Source organism: Calliphora vicina, chromosome 3 (genome assembly GCF_958450345.1).
Source record: "Calliphora vicina chromosome 3, idCalVici1.1, whole genome shotgun sequence".
NCBI classification, from domain to species: Eukaryota; Metazoa; Arthropoda; class Insecta; order Diptera; family Calliphoridae; genus Calliphora; species Calliphora vicina.
Genome location: NC_088782.1, coordinates 18,403,086 through 18,419,593, shown reverse-complemented (window position 1 = coordinate 18,419,593; position 16,508 = coordinate 18,403,086). Strand labels below are relative to the sequence as shown.

General features: G+C 28.1%; 2 protein-coding genes across 2 annotated transcripts in view; one reads left to right on the top strand and one right to left on the bottom strand.

Moving 5' to 3' along the window:
* Window positions 1-3,468, top strand: part of Dscam4 (Down syndrome cell adhesion molecule 4) — a 165,630-nt gene extending 162,162 nt beyond the window's left edge. Inside the window, exons 27-32 of the mRNA XM_065505556.1 lie at window positions 1,521-1,664; window positions 1,722-2,059; window positions 2,122-2,194; window positions 2,722-2,871; window positions 2,939-3,107; window positions 3,279-3,468. Of these exons, the coding sequence (XP_065361628.1) occupies window positions 1,521-1,664; window positions 1,722-2,059; window positions 2,122-2,194; window positions 2,722-2,871; window positions 2,939-3,107; window positions 3,279-3,420 (1,016 nt within the window). The 3' untranslated portion in view covers window positions 3,421-3,468. The remainder of the gene's footprint in view (window positions 1-1,520; window positions 1,665-1,721; window positions 2,060-2,121; window positions 2,195-2,721; window positions 2,872-2,938; window positions 3,108-3,278) is intronic.
* Window positions 3,469-15,729: 12,261 nt separating this feature from the next.
* Window positions 15,730-16,508, bottom strand: part of cert (ceramide transfer protein) — a 34,314-nt gene continuing 33,535 nt past the window's right edge. The window contains exon 9 of the mRNA XM_065503901.1: window positions 15,730-16,466. Within this exon, the coding sequence (XP_065359973.1) occupies window positions 16,339-16,466 (128 nt within the window). The 3' untranslated portion in view covers window positions 15,730-16,338. The remainder of the gene's footprint in view (window positions 16,467-16,508) is intronic.

The following is a 16,508-nucleotide window of genomic DNA, read 5'->3' as shown; positions in this document are numbered from 1 at the left end:
TTTTTGCGGGAAAGAACCATCACTCAAATAAAGGTCAAGCTAAATACTATGGGAACTCTGCACCATCAATTTCAATGGTACAAAAGTGAATTTCGTTGTGGCTTGGAAGATTGCATTCTGGACGCTCAGTGAGGTCTCCACACCGAAACAATTACGATATGGTGTTGTTCGATCGGAGATTGAGAGTACGAGAGATTATGGAAGCCATAGGCATGGTTCAGTGGTTTCAATTTTGTATGCTCACTTGGGTATGAGAAAGCTTTCCGCATGATGGCTGCTGCGTTTGTTCAAAATCGGGTGCACAAAAGGGTACACTCCAGAGTATGAAAACAAACAAAACATTTCGCAAACGTTTGCAAAATGTACAAAACAAATCAAAATTTTTAAATTGTATTGTACATGAGCAAAAACAAAACATAAACTTTTCAAGTGACAAAGAGAGAAAACGAAACAGTTCGCTTTTCACTCATCTGCATTATTTAATTTACCGTTACAGTCGTACATTTGAGTACAAAACAGATAGAGAAACGTATTTTTTATTCGTTTTGTTTGTTTTTGCACTCTGTTCTGTATTATAATGAGTAAATCAATTACCAAACGTTTGTTAAACGTTTTTTCACAGAATGTTTCAATATTGTTCTTACTCTTTTCTTTTCTAGCTGCGTACGTTTATATTAATGAACAGTTTGCGCTCACGAGCAAAAACAATACAAAACAAAATGGGACAATCATTTTCATTATTTATGTTTGGTTTTTGTTTTACTCACTGCAAAGAACAAAACAAAACGATAGCAAACGTTTCATTTTGTTTGTTTCCGTACTCTGGTACACACATGTGCAGTTTCCATGGCAAAACTCCATGAATTAGGCTCCCTCTTCCGCACATTCTCCGGATTTAGCCCCAAGCGATTGTTTCTCGTTTCCAAACCTGAAGAAATGTCTCGCCAGAAATAGATTTTACTCCAACGATGAAATCATCTCACAGAAAAATACCTAGTTTGATGACCTCGACAAATCTTATGTTTTGGAAGGGATCACAAAATTGGGGAAACGTTAGACAAAGTGCATAGAGCTCAAAGGAGACTATGTTGATAAGACACGGACTTATTGACCCATCCTCGTATATTCAAGGAATAGTAATATATTTTTTTTCTACCAGTAAGAAATGTATCAGCTCTTTTGTGTTTGTCGAAAGTTAATATTTCAAATGTAATATAACATTAACTTTAACTATTTTGGAAACTTTATGATCGATACAAAAATTACGCATTTATTTTCTTACAAGTTTTTACTGGTAAAGTATTCAACTACTTTTTGCAATATTGAGTATTTGAGAGACACATTTTTTACATTTTATTTTACTCTCTCGTTGCTAGTATTTATTGAGAAAGTGACTGAATAGTAATTTTAATAACCCTAAAGTGTCAGCTGTGTACCTTTTTTTAGCTACACTTTACTACTCAAATGGTGGCAAATTCCAATTGTGCTTGAATTTTAATTTTTTCTAAATCTCTTTGCAGTCATCTACAATACCGATTTGAATGCCATGTCTCCTATGACTGACAGTCCTTTTTATGCCAATATTAAAGTATTACTACCGGTGTGTTTGTCACTAATCATGTTACTAGGCCTACTAGGGGCTGTATTTGTTATAAGAAGAAAAAGTAAGTTCAAAAAACTACCTGACAAGAAGATTCTCAATAATAGATTTAATTTTTCAGAAATGAGTAACAATCAATCTCGCTTGGCATCCTCATCAATGTCGGAAACACCCTCGTTAACCCAACTGCAGAATAAACAAAATCGTGATCAACAATATCTGGCCGTGAGATGTAATCCAAATGTGGGGCCACCGCGAGGATCCAACTCCAATGATTCGGGTAGTTTTGGTAAAGCGGAAAGTAATGAATATATTGAGGATATTTGTCCATATGCCACATTTCAATTGAATAAACAGCCCTACAGTGAAAGTTCTTACAGTGGTAATGTGTACAGTGGGCCCTATCATTCGGTGAGGGGATCTTTTGTATATCATGATGTTAAACCTGAAAGTTATCATGTAAGTTTGGCAAAATAATTCAATTGTATCTCAAATCAAATTAATTTAATTTTAATTTCTAGTCCAAAGAACCGGAATATACTAAAGTACGGCGAAAGGTGGGCAGATTAAGGGATCCCCATTCGGAAAGCCAAGGTAGGTCTATGAACGTCATACATATTATTGTAAATTTTATCCAAAGCAAATATTCCTTTAGTCTAAGTAGTTAGCGTTTGAGGCCAGTAATTTAAAATTCAATTACAATAAAAAAATAAAAAAATTTTCAATCATGTTTGTGTTTACCTCAGCATGACACATTCCTTTTATGAATGACCAACCACCAAAACTGAAAATTGGCTTATGACATTAATTCATCAGAGTCATAACTATAATTTAAACACACATGATAATACTTTGTGTTTTTTATTCAATATAAACCTAACCTTTTAAATCCTTCTACTTATTTACATACATACGAGTACATATATAATTTATAATTTAATTTTGAAAATTAAGATTTTTATTAAAACATTTTCATTTGTGTTTTCATATGCACCAAATTCATCCAACATTCATCATAATCATGAAATCATCACGACCACAACCACCACCACCACCACAACACCGTATCAAAATCAATCAAATCAAAATCCATCATCAAATCGTACTATAAACTGTTTTAGAATCGGATAATCCAGGCTCAACAGATTCTGAAGTTAGGAAAATCCTAACACTTCACATACCAATTACAGAATATGACACACTCGGCTCCGAATCGGATAATGATGTATCAGCACGAGCTATGAACTCGGCTAAATATAGACCACAACGAGGTAGGTATAATTTGTTTAAAAACAAATGATATAGATAAATTAATTATTTTTGTTTGGAATTCTTTAGAAACCCAAGATGAATCCTCTTCTTCTTCGGATGCCACACCTACCAGCATGTCACGCAAATCCAAACCACCTTTTAGCACCCGTAAAACGGCCAAAACCGGCACCACCAGCAAAAGACACATACGCTCATCGAGTGGTTACTCGAGTAATCATGATGAAACCACGTTTAGGTAGGAATTGCTAAGAAAAAATTCCCATTTTTTGTATCAATTCTTGAGAGCAACAAATCTTTAGTTTCAGATTAGTTTGATTTTCAATTTAAAAAAATACAATACAATACAATACATATGTAAATGAAATGAATGCAGCTTATTTTCAATTTTCTCTACTACAAATTTCAGCATTGCTAACTTTCCACCCAACTATCAAGATCACATAAATCCACCTGCTCGTTTTTCCGATGAAAAATCAAAAGCCCAGACATCACCACGCATACGTGCCAATTCCAAACTACAACGTGAAACATTTCAAATAAATGTTTAGACCATAAACAATTTCTACAAAATACTTGAAAAAATAACTGAATAAATAAAAATTGTAAGCCAACATTTATTTTGTAAATGCAAACCAACCGAAAAATTAACGAAAAATGTGTTAAACCATATAGATTTAAAAATGTTTTGTATATAAAAAATTTCCAAAAATTTAAGAACAAATGCTGATGTAAAGGTTCTATAAGAAATCGAAAGCATTTATAATAACAACAACAACAACTAAAAATACTAAATAAATTTAAAAATAATAATTGATTTATGTTTTTAAAAATATGAGTTTTTAAAATCATTTCAAAATAATTTGAGTTCATATAAACACAACAAGAGCGGATCAAAGTAAAAACAATATTTATATTAGGTTTTTGACTTGACAAAGAATATATGCACAAGATCAAGGCGGCTTAAAAAAAAAACAAAATAATCAGAAACAGCATTTAAAGATTAATATTATTTAAACCTCAAGTCAAAAACCAGCTCTTAGTGTAAAAAGTGAGTGACCATTGTTTTGTACTTTGTTCGGAAATCAAATGCTGAAAATAATTTTCATAGTTTGGGGTCTTTTTGGCACCAAGTGCGTTTAAGTGTTAATTTATGTATATTAATTATTCACCCCTATCGGCAATAACATGTGAAATTTTGTTCCCATGAAATATCCATTTCCCTCGAAGGGAAAATTACTATCGTGATATTCCCATGAACTTTTCATTCACAATAGTTAATTTTGTTCGTAACAGCTGTTTATTGTTTACAAAATACCAACTAAAAATTTCACAACAAGGGGAATTTTTTCACGTGAACAAAGTTGATGAACGAAAAAAGGAAAATAATTCATGTGAAATATTGATTATTGTAAATTTAGGACTTTAAGATACACTCGTATTATTCTAAAATTTGTTTTCCCGAAATCCGAAAAATTAAAAACGAACCTAAAAACTCAATACCTGATACTTTTCAGGTATTGACTCAATACTGTAATGTTTTTTTACGTGCCTTTTTGGATCAAAAATTACACAGGTTTTTGGATAAAAAATATTTTAACATTGAGCTTTATGAACTTTGTCCAACGTTTCTCCAATTTTTGTATCCCTTCGATAAAATAAGATTTATCGAGGACATCAAAATATATATTTTTTGTGAGTTGATTTCATCGTTGGAGTTAAATCTCTTTCTGCCTAGATATTTCGTCAGGTTTGGAAACAAGAAATAGCTACTCGATAATAGGGTGTTAGAGGGAGCATTTCGTAGCGTAATTCATGGATTTTTGCCATGGAAACTGCACACCCTATTGTGAGCAAAAGCGACAGCTATCTTGAAACCACTGCCTATGACTTCCACAATCTCTCGTACTTTCAATCTCCAATTGGCCAACACCATATCTTGATTTTTTTCAATTCTTTCGGGTGTCCACAACGTTCGGCATCTTCCGTGCTTGTACGACCACAACGAATTTCAGTAAACCACTTTTTTACCATTGAAATTGATGGTGCCCAGTTCTCATAGTATTTATCAAGCTTAGCCTTTATTTGAGTGATGGATTTATTTTCGCAAAAAATAATGCCTAATGATCACACCAAATTCATTTTTTTCCAATTTTTCCTCAAGTCACGAGGTAGTCTGCTATCAATGGCTGTCAAACAAAAACTAAATGACTCAGCTTGTTAAAATTTTGACAGCAGTCAACTAACAGATGCCTGTTGGCAAGAGTGTTGCCCTTTCATAAAAGATTCAACTCTGAACGTTTTGAGTAGATAACGTTGTTTGCATGATTTCACCTAGCCCCCATACAAATGTCCCCTCGAAATACTGTTTCAACAGTATTTATGACTGTTGATTATGCGGAAGTATTGATAAAATTTTGCACAAATTAGTTCTAAGTAAGAAAATTACTTAAAATAACATTTTAAATTATTTTACAATAATTAATATCGCAATGAAATTGGACATAAACTAGTTTTATATGAACCTAAATCGTTCTACCAACTTTTGTGAGAATCTGTCCATAATTGAATCGTTTATTTCAAAAACCAGTCAAGCAACAAATTAAATGTCCCCTCGAAATACTGTTTGAACAGTCATACATATGTTGATTATGCGGAAATCTTGATAAAATTTTGCACAAATTAGTTGTAAGTACTCTGAGATTTCTGTAAAGTATGGCGAAAATCGAGCAACATTTGTCTCTAGTCCCCATACAAGATACCCCTCAGAAAATGACTTGAACATTTTAAATTATTGTATAATAATTAATATCATGATGAAATTGGACATAAACACGTTCTATATGAACCTAACTCATTCTACCAACTTTTGTGAGAATCTGTCCATAATTGAATCGTTTATTTCAAAAACCAGTCAAGTAACAAATTATTGATAATTACCTAAAAATTACTTTTACAAAATATCAAAATTCCTATTTGATATACATAAAACTTTTTTATCTATATTAACATATATTTAATAAATAATATAAAGTTTACACTTGACTGGTTTCTGAAACAAACAACCATCACTATTGTAAATTTCATACGAAATATTCTAATTATATTAGGAACTTCAAAAGTAAAATGACAAATGAACTTTTTAAAGAGTTAAACATCATAATCATATATACACATTTGTTCTGAATAACTTCCGTTATAGGCCATTGAAAAATATTCCCATAAAACTCTTCATATCCAACCAAGTAGAGCTTGTAAATCTTTTTTATTGTTCACATTTATTGATATCTACAACAATTATGAATTTGATTATTTCCTAGTATTACATAGTATAAAACCATTCAAGCGCTGTCACTTGACTGCACTAAACGCGGATTTCTCGGCTTTGCTTCCCCATAATAGGGGGCAGCATTTATTTTTTTTTTGCATTAAACGATGCATTTACCTTTACGAAACAGTAATCGCCCAATAACTCCATTGTGGATTTTTTGTTGTTTGGCTGGTTTTTTAAATAAACGATTCAATTTAAAGTCAGAAAAACATTTTATTTACAGTTCGAACCATAACTGATTCAAACCAAAACTACATATTGATAGTGGCTATACAAGATTCAGCACATCCGAATATAACACTTTTACTTGTATTTTTTAACTTTTTTCAAAATATTGCTTCTTTGTCCCAAAACTTGAAACTTCAAATAAAATTTGCAACCTCTAAACGTTAGCCGATGTTAAAAAAAATTATAAGCATTTGATTTTCAGATGATTTTGAACAATTTTGAACCTTGGGCCTTAAACAAAAATGCTAATGTTGTGTTTATTTAAAAAAATAATTTACTTGTTGCTATTTAGTTGAAATTTTACTAACAAAATTTTTACTAATTATTAAATTAAAGTTTTCTTTTAATACTACAAAATGTTTATTAAATTTAATAAAGTTTTTAAAAAACCAATCTTAAAATTCAAAATTTGCTTATGAAACTTTATAAAGTTTAATAAAATTTTGCTTAATATGTATAAATTTAAAAAAATTTTAAAAATTATTAACATTTAAAATTTAAAAAAGAAATGACTGATTTCAAATTTGTTGCATTTATTGTATATTTTATAAACCGAAACACTGACTTTCAAAAAGACTTATTAACAAACAAAAATAAAAAAATAAATAATATTTAAACAAATACAAATACTACAAAGAAATATGTAATGTTATACAATGAATATGTTATTATAACAAAAAATATAAAAAAAAACAAAAATTATATATAAATATATAAATTAATTTAAGTAAAAAAATAATATTTTATATTAATTAAATAAAAAACCATATATATAACTCATTTAGTTAATATTTATTTATAAATTAATGTATTAAATAAGACAAAACACATTTAGTAAATATTAATAGAAATTTGCCAAAAGAAACCACTTAAAATAGCTACGTAACGTAGTCATTTAACAAAATAACGTAATTTAATAACAATTACCTTATTTATTTGTATAAATTTGTCTTTTTGTTTATGAATTTACTTTTTTGTTAGTTAGTTTTATATAACAAAATAAAATCTGAAATAATTTAGTAATAATTATTGTATGATATTAACAAAAAAAAAAACATGTGCAAATTTAAGCATTTAATAGTTACTAAGTTTAAATATAAAACTATTAAGAGTATTAAACAAAAACCCATTACAATATAAAAAGAAAAAAATCTAACTAAAGTTTTGTGTCAAATATGTAAAATTCTCACTAAATAAAAATTAACAAATCTAAAACCACTCTACGTACTTCTAAATGTGCCATATATAGAATGTAATAAATAAAAACCCTCAAAATATTAAACAACCAATAGTACTTATAATATTTACAGAAATTAAAAATTATTGTTAAATTGTTAAAATTAAATACATAAAACAGTTAACCAACTTTCTAAAACTTCCTTAAAGTGTCTATAACAGTAACGTTTTTAGCAAGAGTAACTCAGTTAATTCAGTTTCTCTACTCATATGACTTACCCTGTTTTAACATTAAATTCAGATACGTATGGGGTATTCACACGGTCTGCTATTAGTCATAATGTCCTAACATATTATAATAGTTGTTGTTGTGTTTTAAACAAAAAAATTAATATTTTATGACAAAACAATAAACATAGTTCAAATTGTCTTATTATTTTAGAACTTTTTTACAACAAAAATTTGATTAAACTATCATAAGACCGTGTGAATACCCCAATTGTGAAAAGGTAGCTTTAGAGTTTTTTTAAGATTCTCAACAAACGTTTAGTTTTATAATTAATTTCGAATTTAAAAGCTGACTTTTTAGCTGTTTAGATTTTAATTTTTAAAAGATTATTTTTTGAAAAGGTTGACCCTGGTTATGTTTTAACTGATTCATCTGAGAAGTCCGATTTTGAACCACATATAGAACTTAACGTCTGCTATTTCTCTGTTAACATATATAACGTTGGGTTTTCTTAAACTTTCTTATGTTCTCTCTAACTGAAACATATTTAAAGAGTATTTTTTTACTTAAAGTTTTAAAGTTAGTTTTAGAGTTTTTCTCAGAATCTTCAATACGTTCTGTTTTACAATTTAATTTGCACCGGATTAGTTCATGAAAATATTAAGAGAAATTTAAATAAACTACTTTTGAACCACTAATTGAACTTACCGATTTATAATTTCGTTTTCAAAGCCTCAATTAATCCTGGTTTAATGGCCTTGATGACTGTCGTCACAAAAATTATTAGAAAAAAAACTAGAGGGAATAATTCTCACAATCTAAGTATCGAATTCATCTCAAAACACGGAAATTTTTGGATCGTTATAGATAGCGAAGTCGATATGTCAGTAGCCCCAAAATAACTTAAGAACATGATTGATACAGCTATATCGGGAATTCTCCCGGCTCGATTGCTATTTAAAATTGAGAAAATCGGCCCAGAAATGGCTGAGATATAAGGAAAAAACAGGGACAACCTCGATTTATGGCCTATTTTTTATCTGGATTACAAAGTCAAGAATATATACAATTTGGATATCTAATGATAGATATTTCAAAGTCCATTGCAACGATGTATGTAAGTCTATAGTAATTTGGACCTACAATGAGAAAAAATCGGGAAAAATATTTTTTAACTCGAATTTTTTTCTTAACAAAAAATTTTTTTTGTCGTAAATTCTTTTTCACTAATAAATTTATAAAAAAAAATTTAAAAAATAAAAAAATAAATTTGAAAATCAATTTTGAAAAAAAAATTGTTTTTTTATACTGAAATCGTAAATTGTCTTTAACTGTTTTATTTTATGACAAACAGGATTTTTTCATTCTGGCTTACAGTAAAACTTAACTATTATGTTCAAAATATGCTAAATACTTTAAACATTTTCTATAAATTCCACAATATTAGCAGTAGTAAAGAAAACTCAATCAGCCCAATTAAGAAAAAAAAACTCCCGGGAATTTTTTCCCTTTTCGTTTTTTTTAACATAGAATTTGAATAGGAAAAATGAGAAAAGGGAAAAAACTCCCTGGGAATATTTTTTCATAATTGGGCTGGATAACTCGATCCAATATTAAATACAAAACAACCCAAATATGAAACCGAAAAAACCTAGACAATATCCTTCAGAATTAAAACCGTATAACAATAATTAATACAACTGTAAATATGTATAAAAAACCAGATACAAAAAATAAAAAATAATTATTGAACAAATATAAACAAATCTAACGAATAACATGAATGAATGAATGACTTATTATAAATCCAATAGATACAAAATATAATTAAAGAAAAATTGAACAAAAATAAAAGAAATGTTTTGCAGTTTAAATTAAAATAGTAAAGCAAAAGCAAACACCATAAACTAAACAAAATAAAAATTATGTGTAAATGTTACAAAAAGGACACAAGGATCTTAACACTTTTAACAGTTTTGTAAGTCCTTAAGCAACAAAACAAAAAATACAAACGAAATACAAACAGAAATTAGAGACACGGTATGATAATGAGAACCTTTTAATTTTGTTTTTTCAAAATTAATACAAATTTGTATAAACAAAAACAGAAAATAATAAAAATTGTAGAAACTCAAACAAAACCTCTAGACACAAAACTAATTGTATGACTCAGCTAAAATTGCATTCCCCCTAAAGAAAAACCAAACGAAAACTAAAGGAAAATACTTAGTTAAAACAGTAAACAAATTATTAAAAAATAAAATTAAAATAAAAAATAATAATAAAAGAGAATTAAGAACAAACAAAAATTATGTATGTATAAAACAAATATTACAATAAATGTTGATAATCAACACAAAAAATAATAAACAAAAGAACATTTAAAGACTTTTATTTAAGAAGAATTCTCAAAATCTCAATTGTCGATTCCAAAATATGGGAGCAGATTGTGCAGTTAAATTGTCATAGAAAAATACACATAGAGCGGAAACTAGATAAAAAACTCAACCAAAAACTTTGCTCAAAAATCACATCTTTTCATATAGAGTGTTTACTAATACATTCTCACCACTTAGGTTCTTGACAACTGAGTTAGGTCTTTCACAGGAGAGTTTTCGATCTATTCTAAAACAGTTCGTTAAGGTTTGACACTTCTAAGACCTAGGCTATGATATTTGGTCCAACTAATCACTTCTTTTGTAATTTAGATATTTTCTTCGATGAAGAGGTAGGTCAGTTCTAAACTCCAAACATTAGCCTCATAGCTGAACTTAAAAAAAAAACTCGGAATTAAAACACATGAAATATAAAACTATTTAAAACTTCATTTCTCGTTAGATAATTTATATTAATTTAGCGCCTGATAGCTACATACTACGTTTATACGCACGGCTTATTCGTAAATAAAACAATTAAGAAAGTATGATACCCTACACCAAGTAAATGAGTAAAAATATTTTTCTTTTAAAATTTCAATAATTTATATTCATGAGTGATTTTCGGAAGTGGGCCTTATATGGGAGCTATGACCAATTATGGACCGATCACCTTGAAATTAGGTCGTGTGATTTATGTCTATATTAAATTTAACTATGTTGAATTTTGTGCGTATACCAACATTTTTAAGCGATTTATGCACGTTAAAGTGATTTTCGGAAGCTGGTCTATATGGGAGCTATGACTAATTATGGACCGATCGTAACAAAATTTGGTGACATGAATTTTGTGTATATAAAACTTATTTGGAGCGGAATTTGTGGAGATACATATATAAATTAAACATTTATGACCGTTGAAGTCCAATTTCGGGAGGACATATGTATGGGGGCTTGGTGAAATAATGGACCGATTTCAGCCAGTTTCAATAGGCTTGGTCCTTGGGCCGAAAAAATAATATGTACCAAATTTGATCGAAATATCTTCAAAATTGCGACCTGTACTCTGCGCACAAGGTTTACATGGACAGCCAGCCAGCCAACCAGACGGACGGACATCGTTTAATCGACTCAGAAAGTGATTCTAAGTCGATCGGTATACTTTAATGTGGGTGTTAGACTAATATTTTTGGGCGTTACAAACATCTGCACAAACGCATAATACCCTCCCCACTATGGTGGTGTAGGGTATAAATATTCCAATTAGACAAATTTGCCACATAAACAGTGAATGAATTTTTTATTTGCGAATAGCTAACTCACGAAAACAATTCCTGATTAACGACACTATTTGCAAATAAGATTTTAACGTTTTTATTAATTTATTACGACGTTTTTAAAATATTTCATTGTATTTTTGCATTAATTGGATTGCAAGACAAATATGAATTTTAGATTCCTTCATTTTTGCATTTAAAAAAATTTATAATTTATCATATTTTTTTAAAAAACATTACTACCAAATTATTAAAGTTTACCATTCAGCATCTCATAAAAACAATAATTTCCGTAACCAAAGTGACTTATAAACAGTGAGTTAGTTAATTGCAAATAATTTTTATTTGCAGAGAAAAAATATAATTGGGCATGGTTACTGTAACCATTTAAATAGTGTTACAAGATTTTTAACAATATTATAGTCACAGTAACCATTTACATGATTGTGGTAACCATAATATGGTTTATTTACAATTCACATGATTCTATCAACCATATTTATGGTTACAGTAAACAAATATATGTTTGTGGCAACCATATTTATGATAAATAATTTTATCATAATATGTTGTTCTCAGATTATGATAAGCCTTAAGCCGAGAGCAACATAATATGATAAGTCCTTCATCATATGAATGGTTGTCACAAACATATATTTGTTTACTGTAACCATATATATGTGAATCGTAAATTAACCATATTATGGTTACCACAATCATGTAAATGGTTACTGTGACTAGAATATTGTTAAAAAACTTGTAACTATATTGAAATGGTTACAGTAACCATGCCCAACTATATTTTTTCTCTGCGTGTATATACGTAGTAACAGATGCCGACCACTGATTTCCATAAAATCCCACAGTTAATAGATTTTAGTCATTCATTTAATAAGAACTCGTTTAATAATACACTTTTAAAGCCAATATTTATTTATATTAATTTTTGTTTTCTTTTGTACATAATACATCATTTTTAATATTTAACATTTAAAGATATATATTTTGTGTGTGTTTTATAATTAATATTAATTAATTGTGTATGAAATTGCAGCTGATTGTCTTTATAAAATAAAATACAATTTTAAGTGTGTCCGTGTGTTTTTTATCTACTTTAAAATAAATGCTTTTTAAAGAAAAGTTAAATTTTTTTTTGGTTTTAAAGAAAAATTATTAAATATAATTTGTTTTTAACAATATATTGTAAATTTTGTTTTAAGCATAACAACTTTGTTGAAAATACTACATTTAAAACATCTATAGCACTTTTTATTTAATTTTTAAGAAAATATTTTAAAATTTTCTTTATTTTAATAGTAATAAATTGAAAAAACTTTAGCCTAATTTAAACGGTTTAGAATATTTACATTGAGATTTTTAAATAGTAGTAATTGTTTAGAATTTTGTATGTACAATTTTTGATGGGAATTTAAAATTGATGCTTAAAATTTATGTATTAAATTTGTTTTTAAAAAGTAAAATATATATAATTATTTACTGCAATAATATAAAACAAACAATTTAATTGTTAAAATCAAATGCTTATTATTTGAAAACGAGTACACATTTAAATATGGCTAACAAGTATTGAAATTAACATGAATAATTGAAATTAACACAACCAAAAAATCGAAAATTTACGAAACTTCGAAAAAACGATTAATTATAATTTTCAAACAAAAGTTTTCGTAAAATTATCGAGCATTTTAAAAATTATAAAAGTTTACTACACCGAATAATTCCCTATAATTCTCACCACTAAGGTTTTTGACAATTGAGTTAGATCTTTGACAGGATAGTTTCCGATCTATGTGTATTTATCTATGTATGTAAATGTTTAAATACCAAATACTTCTCAATAATTGTTCAAAGTCCGAGACATTTTTTATAATTTTCAAAAAAACAAATCGTTGTAATAGTAAACAAACTCAATATCGTTTGTTTACTATTACAACGATTTGTTTTTTTACGAACCATCTAAAATTAATGTTTTGCTGATACAAACTGAGTGGCAGGTGAACATTTTTCGAATCGTTTGTGACAGTCGTTCTCGAATGTTTGTAAATGAATACCTTTAATATGTTTAGTGAACAGATTCGAAACTTATATTGATTTATACTAATTCAGATTTTTTCGAAATGTTGTCGATTCCGTAGTTACTAATCCAATTGATTTGTTTTAACTCCTTTAGATTTCGCTGGATTTTATTAATTCTCAAAAATTTGGTCTGTGATACATTTTGTTCAAAATGTAATGGGCTTTAATTTTTATATGAACTGATATGAAGAACATATTGTAATATATCCAATATGTTCTTCATATCAGTGACTTGTTCAATGGATACTCATTCCGATGTAGAAATATCGCGATTTGAAAATTTAAAAATTTGTTAAAATTGTGCCAACATCACATTTGACTCCATTTTAAAAAAAAAAATTTTTCATTCAAATCGGAGATGGTAAATCAGACTGCTGTCCGCTTTCACATGGATCCTCCCATAAACAATTTTTCGTCCGGCGTTGGCTGGACTAAATTATAGTTATTAGATATATGATTTGAAATACTTGTGAAAAAACTTTTTCTAAAATCACAAAATTAAAATTTATTACCACTTTTCGAACGGAATGCAACATCGAACACCATCTATATCTACATAAATGATTCTATATGTGGTCATAATTTGGTGAAATTCTACTTCCACAAAGTGGGTCAAAAGATCAATTGAAATATTACTTTTGTTCTAGATGTCTACTAACACAAAAATTTTAAACTCAATTATTTAGAAATGGCAAAAAAATTATACACTATTGTTTTATTAAGGGGACGATATAATCCCCCAATTATGTTTTTAATTTCTACATAATCAAATTCGATTATGATTAATTTCGAAATGAAATACACTAATACCCCGGTTTGCGTCGCTAATAGGGCCTGGAGAAACGCGATGCAAACTAAAACGATGCAAAACGAAGCACGATTTTCCATACATTCATCATTTTTATTTTTTTAAAATAGATTTTTCAATACAAACATTTTCATATTAACGACGCAAATCGAAGTACTAACGACGCAACTTCGAAGCCATGCCACGAAAACTGAAGCACTAACGACGCAACTTCGAATCCATGCAACGCAAACTGGAACAAAATCGACGCAACTTCGAAATCACAGAAACCGACGCAGAACGAAGCGACGCAAACCGGGGTATTAGTGTATATTACTTAAAAGTACACTGAAATAAAACCCCTAAAGCGTGTCCACTAAGTTTTATTATTTTCTAGCAAAATGAAGTCCAGATAACAGATAGTAGATAATTTAACAGAATTTAGTCCCAAGCATAAAAAAGTTTGCATATTTCTCTTTCCATTGAACAAATGGTAATTTAAATAAAGAAGCTTTATGTTGGAAAATATAATGCCCTTATAAAAGTCATCTAATATCAAAATCTAGGCAACTTTGAACTATTTTAAATAAAACAAGTAAGAGAGCTATATTCGGCTGTGCCGAATCTTATATACGCTTCACCAAATTATACTTCAAAATAGAAATTTTAAATATTTTTAGGTAAACAAAATTTATTTTTTGTTTTACAGTTTTTTTTTTATTTTTTTGGACATTTTTTTTTTGAATTGTTATTTTAAAATTTAATTTAAAATTTTTTTTTTTTTGTGAAAAAAAATTCGGTTTAAAAAATTTGTTTTCCGATTTTGACCCTATATACGTGGTTGCAAAGGTCTTTGAAATATCTATCATTAGATATCCATATTGTCTATATTAATGACTTAGTAATCCAGATATAGGTAAAAAATCGAGGTTGTCCTGGTTTTTTCCTCATATCTCAGCTATTTGTGGACCTATTTTGCTGATTTTAAATAGGAAACTTCTCGAAAGCATGTCTGACAGAATTATTGAAGATTTGGATCCCGAAGATGTCTGGGGTCTTCAGAAAATTGATTTCAACAGACAGAAAGACGGATCCAGATAAGGATCCAGAATATATATACTTTATAGGGTCGGAAACTTATATTGTGGAAATTACAAACGGAATGACAAACTCATATGTACCCTTCTCACGAAGGTGAAGGGTATAAAAAGTAGTTAGTATCTAAAATTGCTTTAAACTCCTTTCTTTTCTAAAATTTTAATAGTTTTTATTAAGAATATTTTAAATTTGATTAAATAACAAAACAATACAAAATAAATTTTCTATTCTACTAATACGCAAAGATAAAAAAGTATATGTATATATAAACAATATTTGAAGCCTTTATTTTGATATATTTTTTCATGTGCTTTTAAAAACTTCCATAAAGTGAAAAAAAAACTTACACTAAATAATAATTATAAAAATAAACTATACAAAAAACGTATACGTTACAAAATATTTAGTTAAAAACTTAATTAGTTTCAAAATAGCGAAACAATATTTGCAATATTTTTCCATTAGTACAAATCATTACATTTTGATCATTTATTTTTATTTTTTGTTTTTTTATAATTTCAACAGTTCTTTTTAATATTTCTCTACATAAAACAAAAACTTTTGGTTATTTTTTTATTTTTGTTCAAATTTTACTAAAACAATTAATTGCATTATTTGAAGTAAATAAGAAATACATATATTATGTGGTATGAAAATTAAATTTTCATGCCTCTAAATTACATTTAGAATTTACCAACTTATTCACAACAATTACATTTTTTTTTTTACATTTTTAATTTGAATTTAAAACAAACAGAAAAAATATACATACATTTAAATTTTGTTTCTTTCTTTTTCTTTTTTGTTTAAATAATTATATAAAATTACTTTACTATAACAATCATAATAATAATAATGAAAATGGCAAATATCAGAACATAATGGGTTTCTCTTTGCACTGGTCTATCACGTAACCGGTAAAACGTTTAAGGAACTTTGGATATTCACGCTTGTAAACAGCGCGTAAAGCTGAAGCAGGAGCCCAACCACCAGGATTAACTAAAATTTAAAGAAATTTATGAACAATGATTTTTATAAATA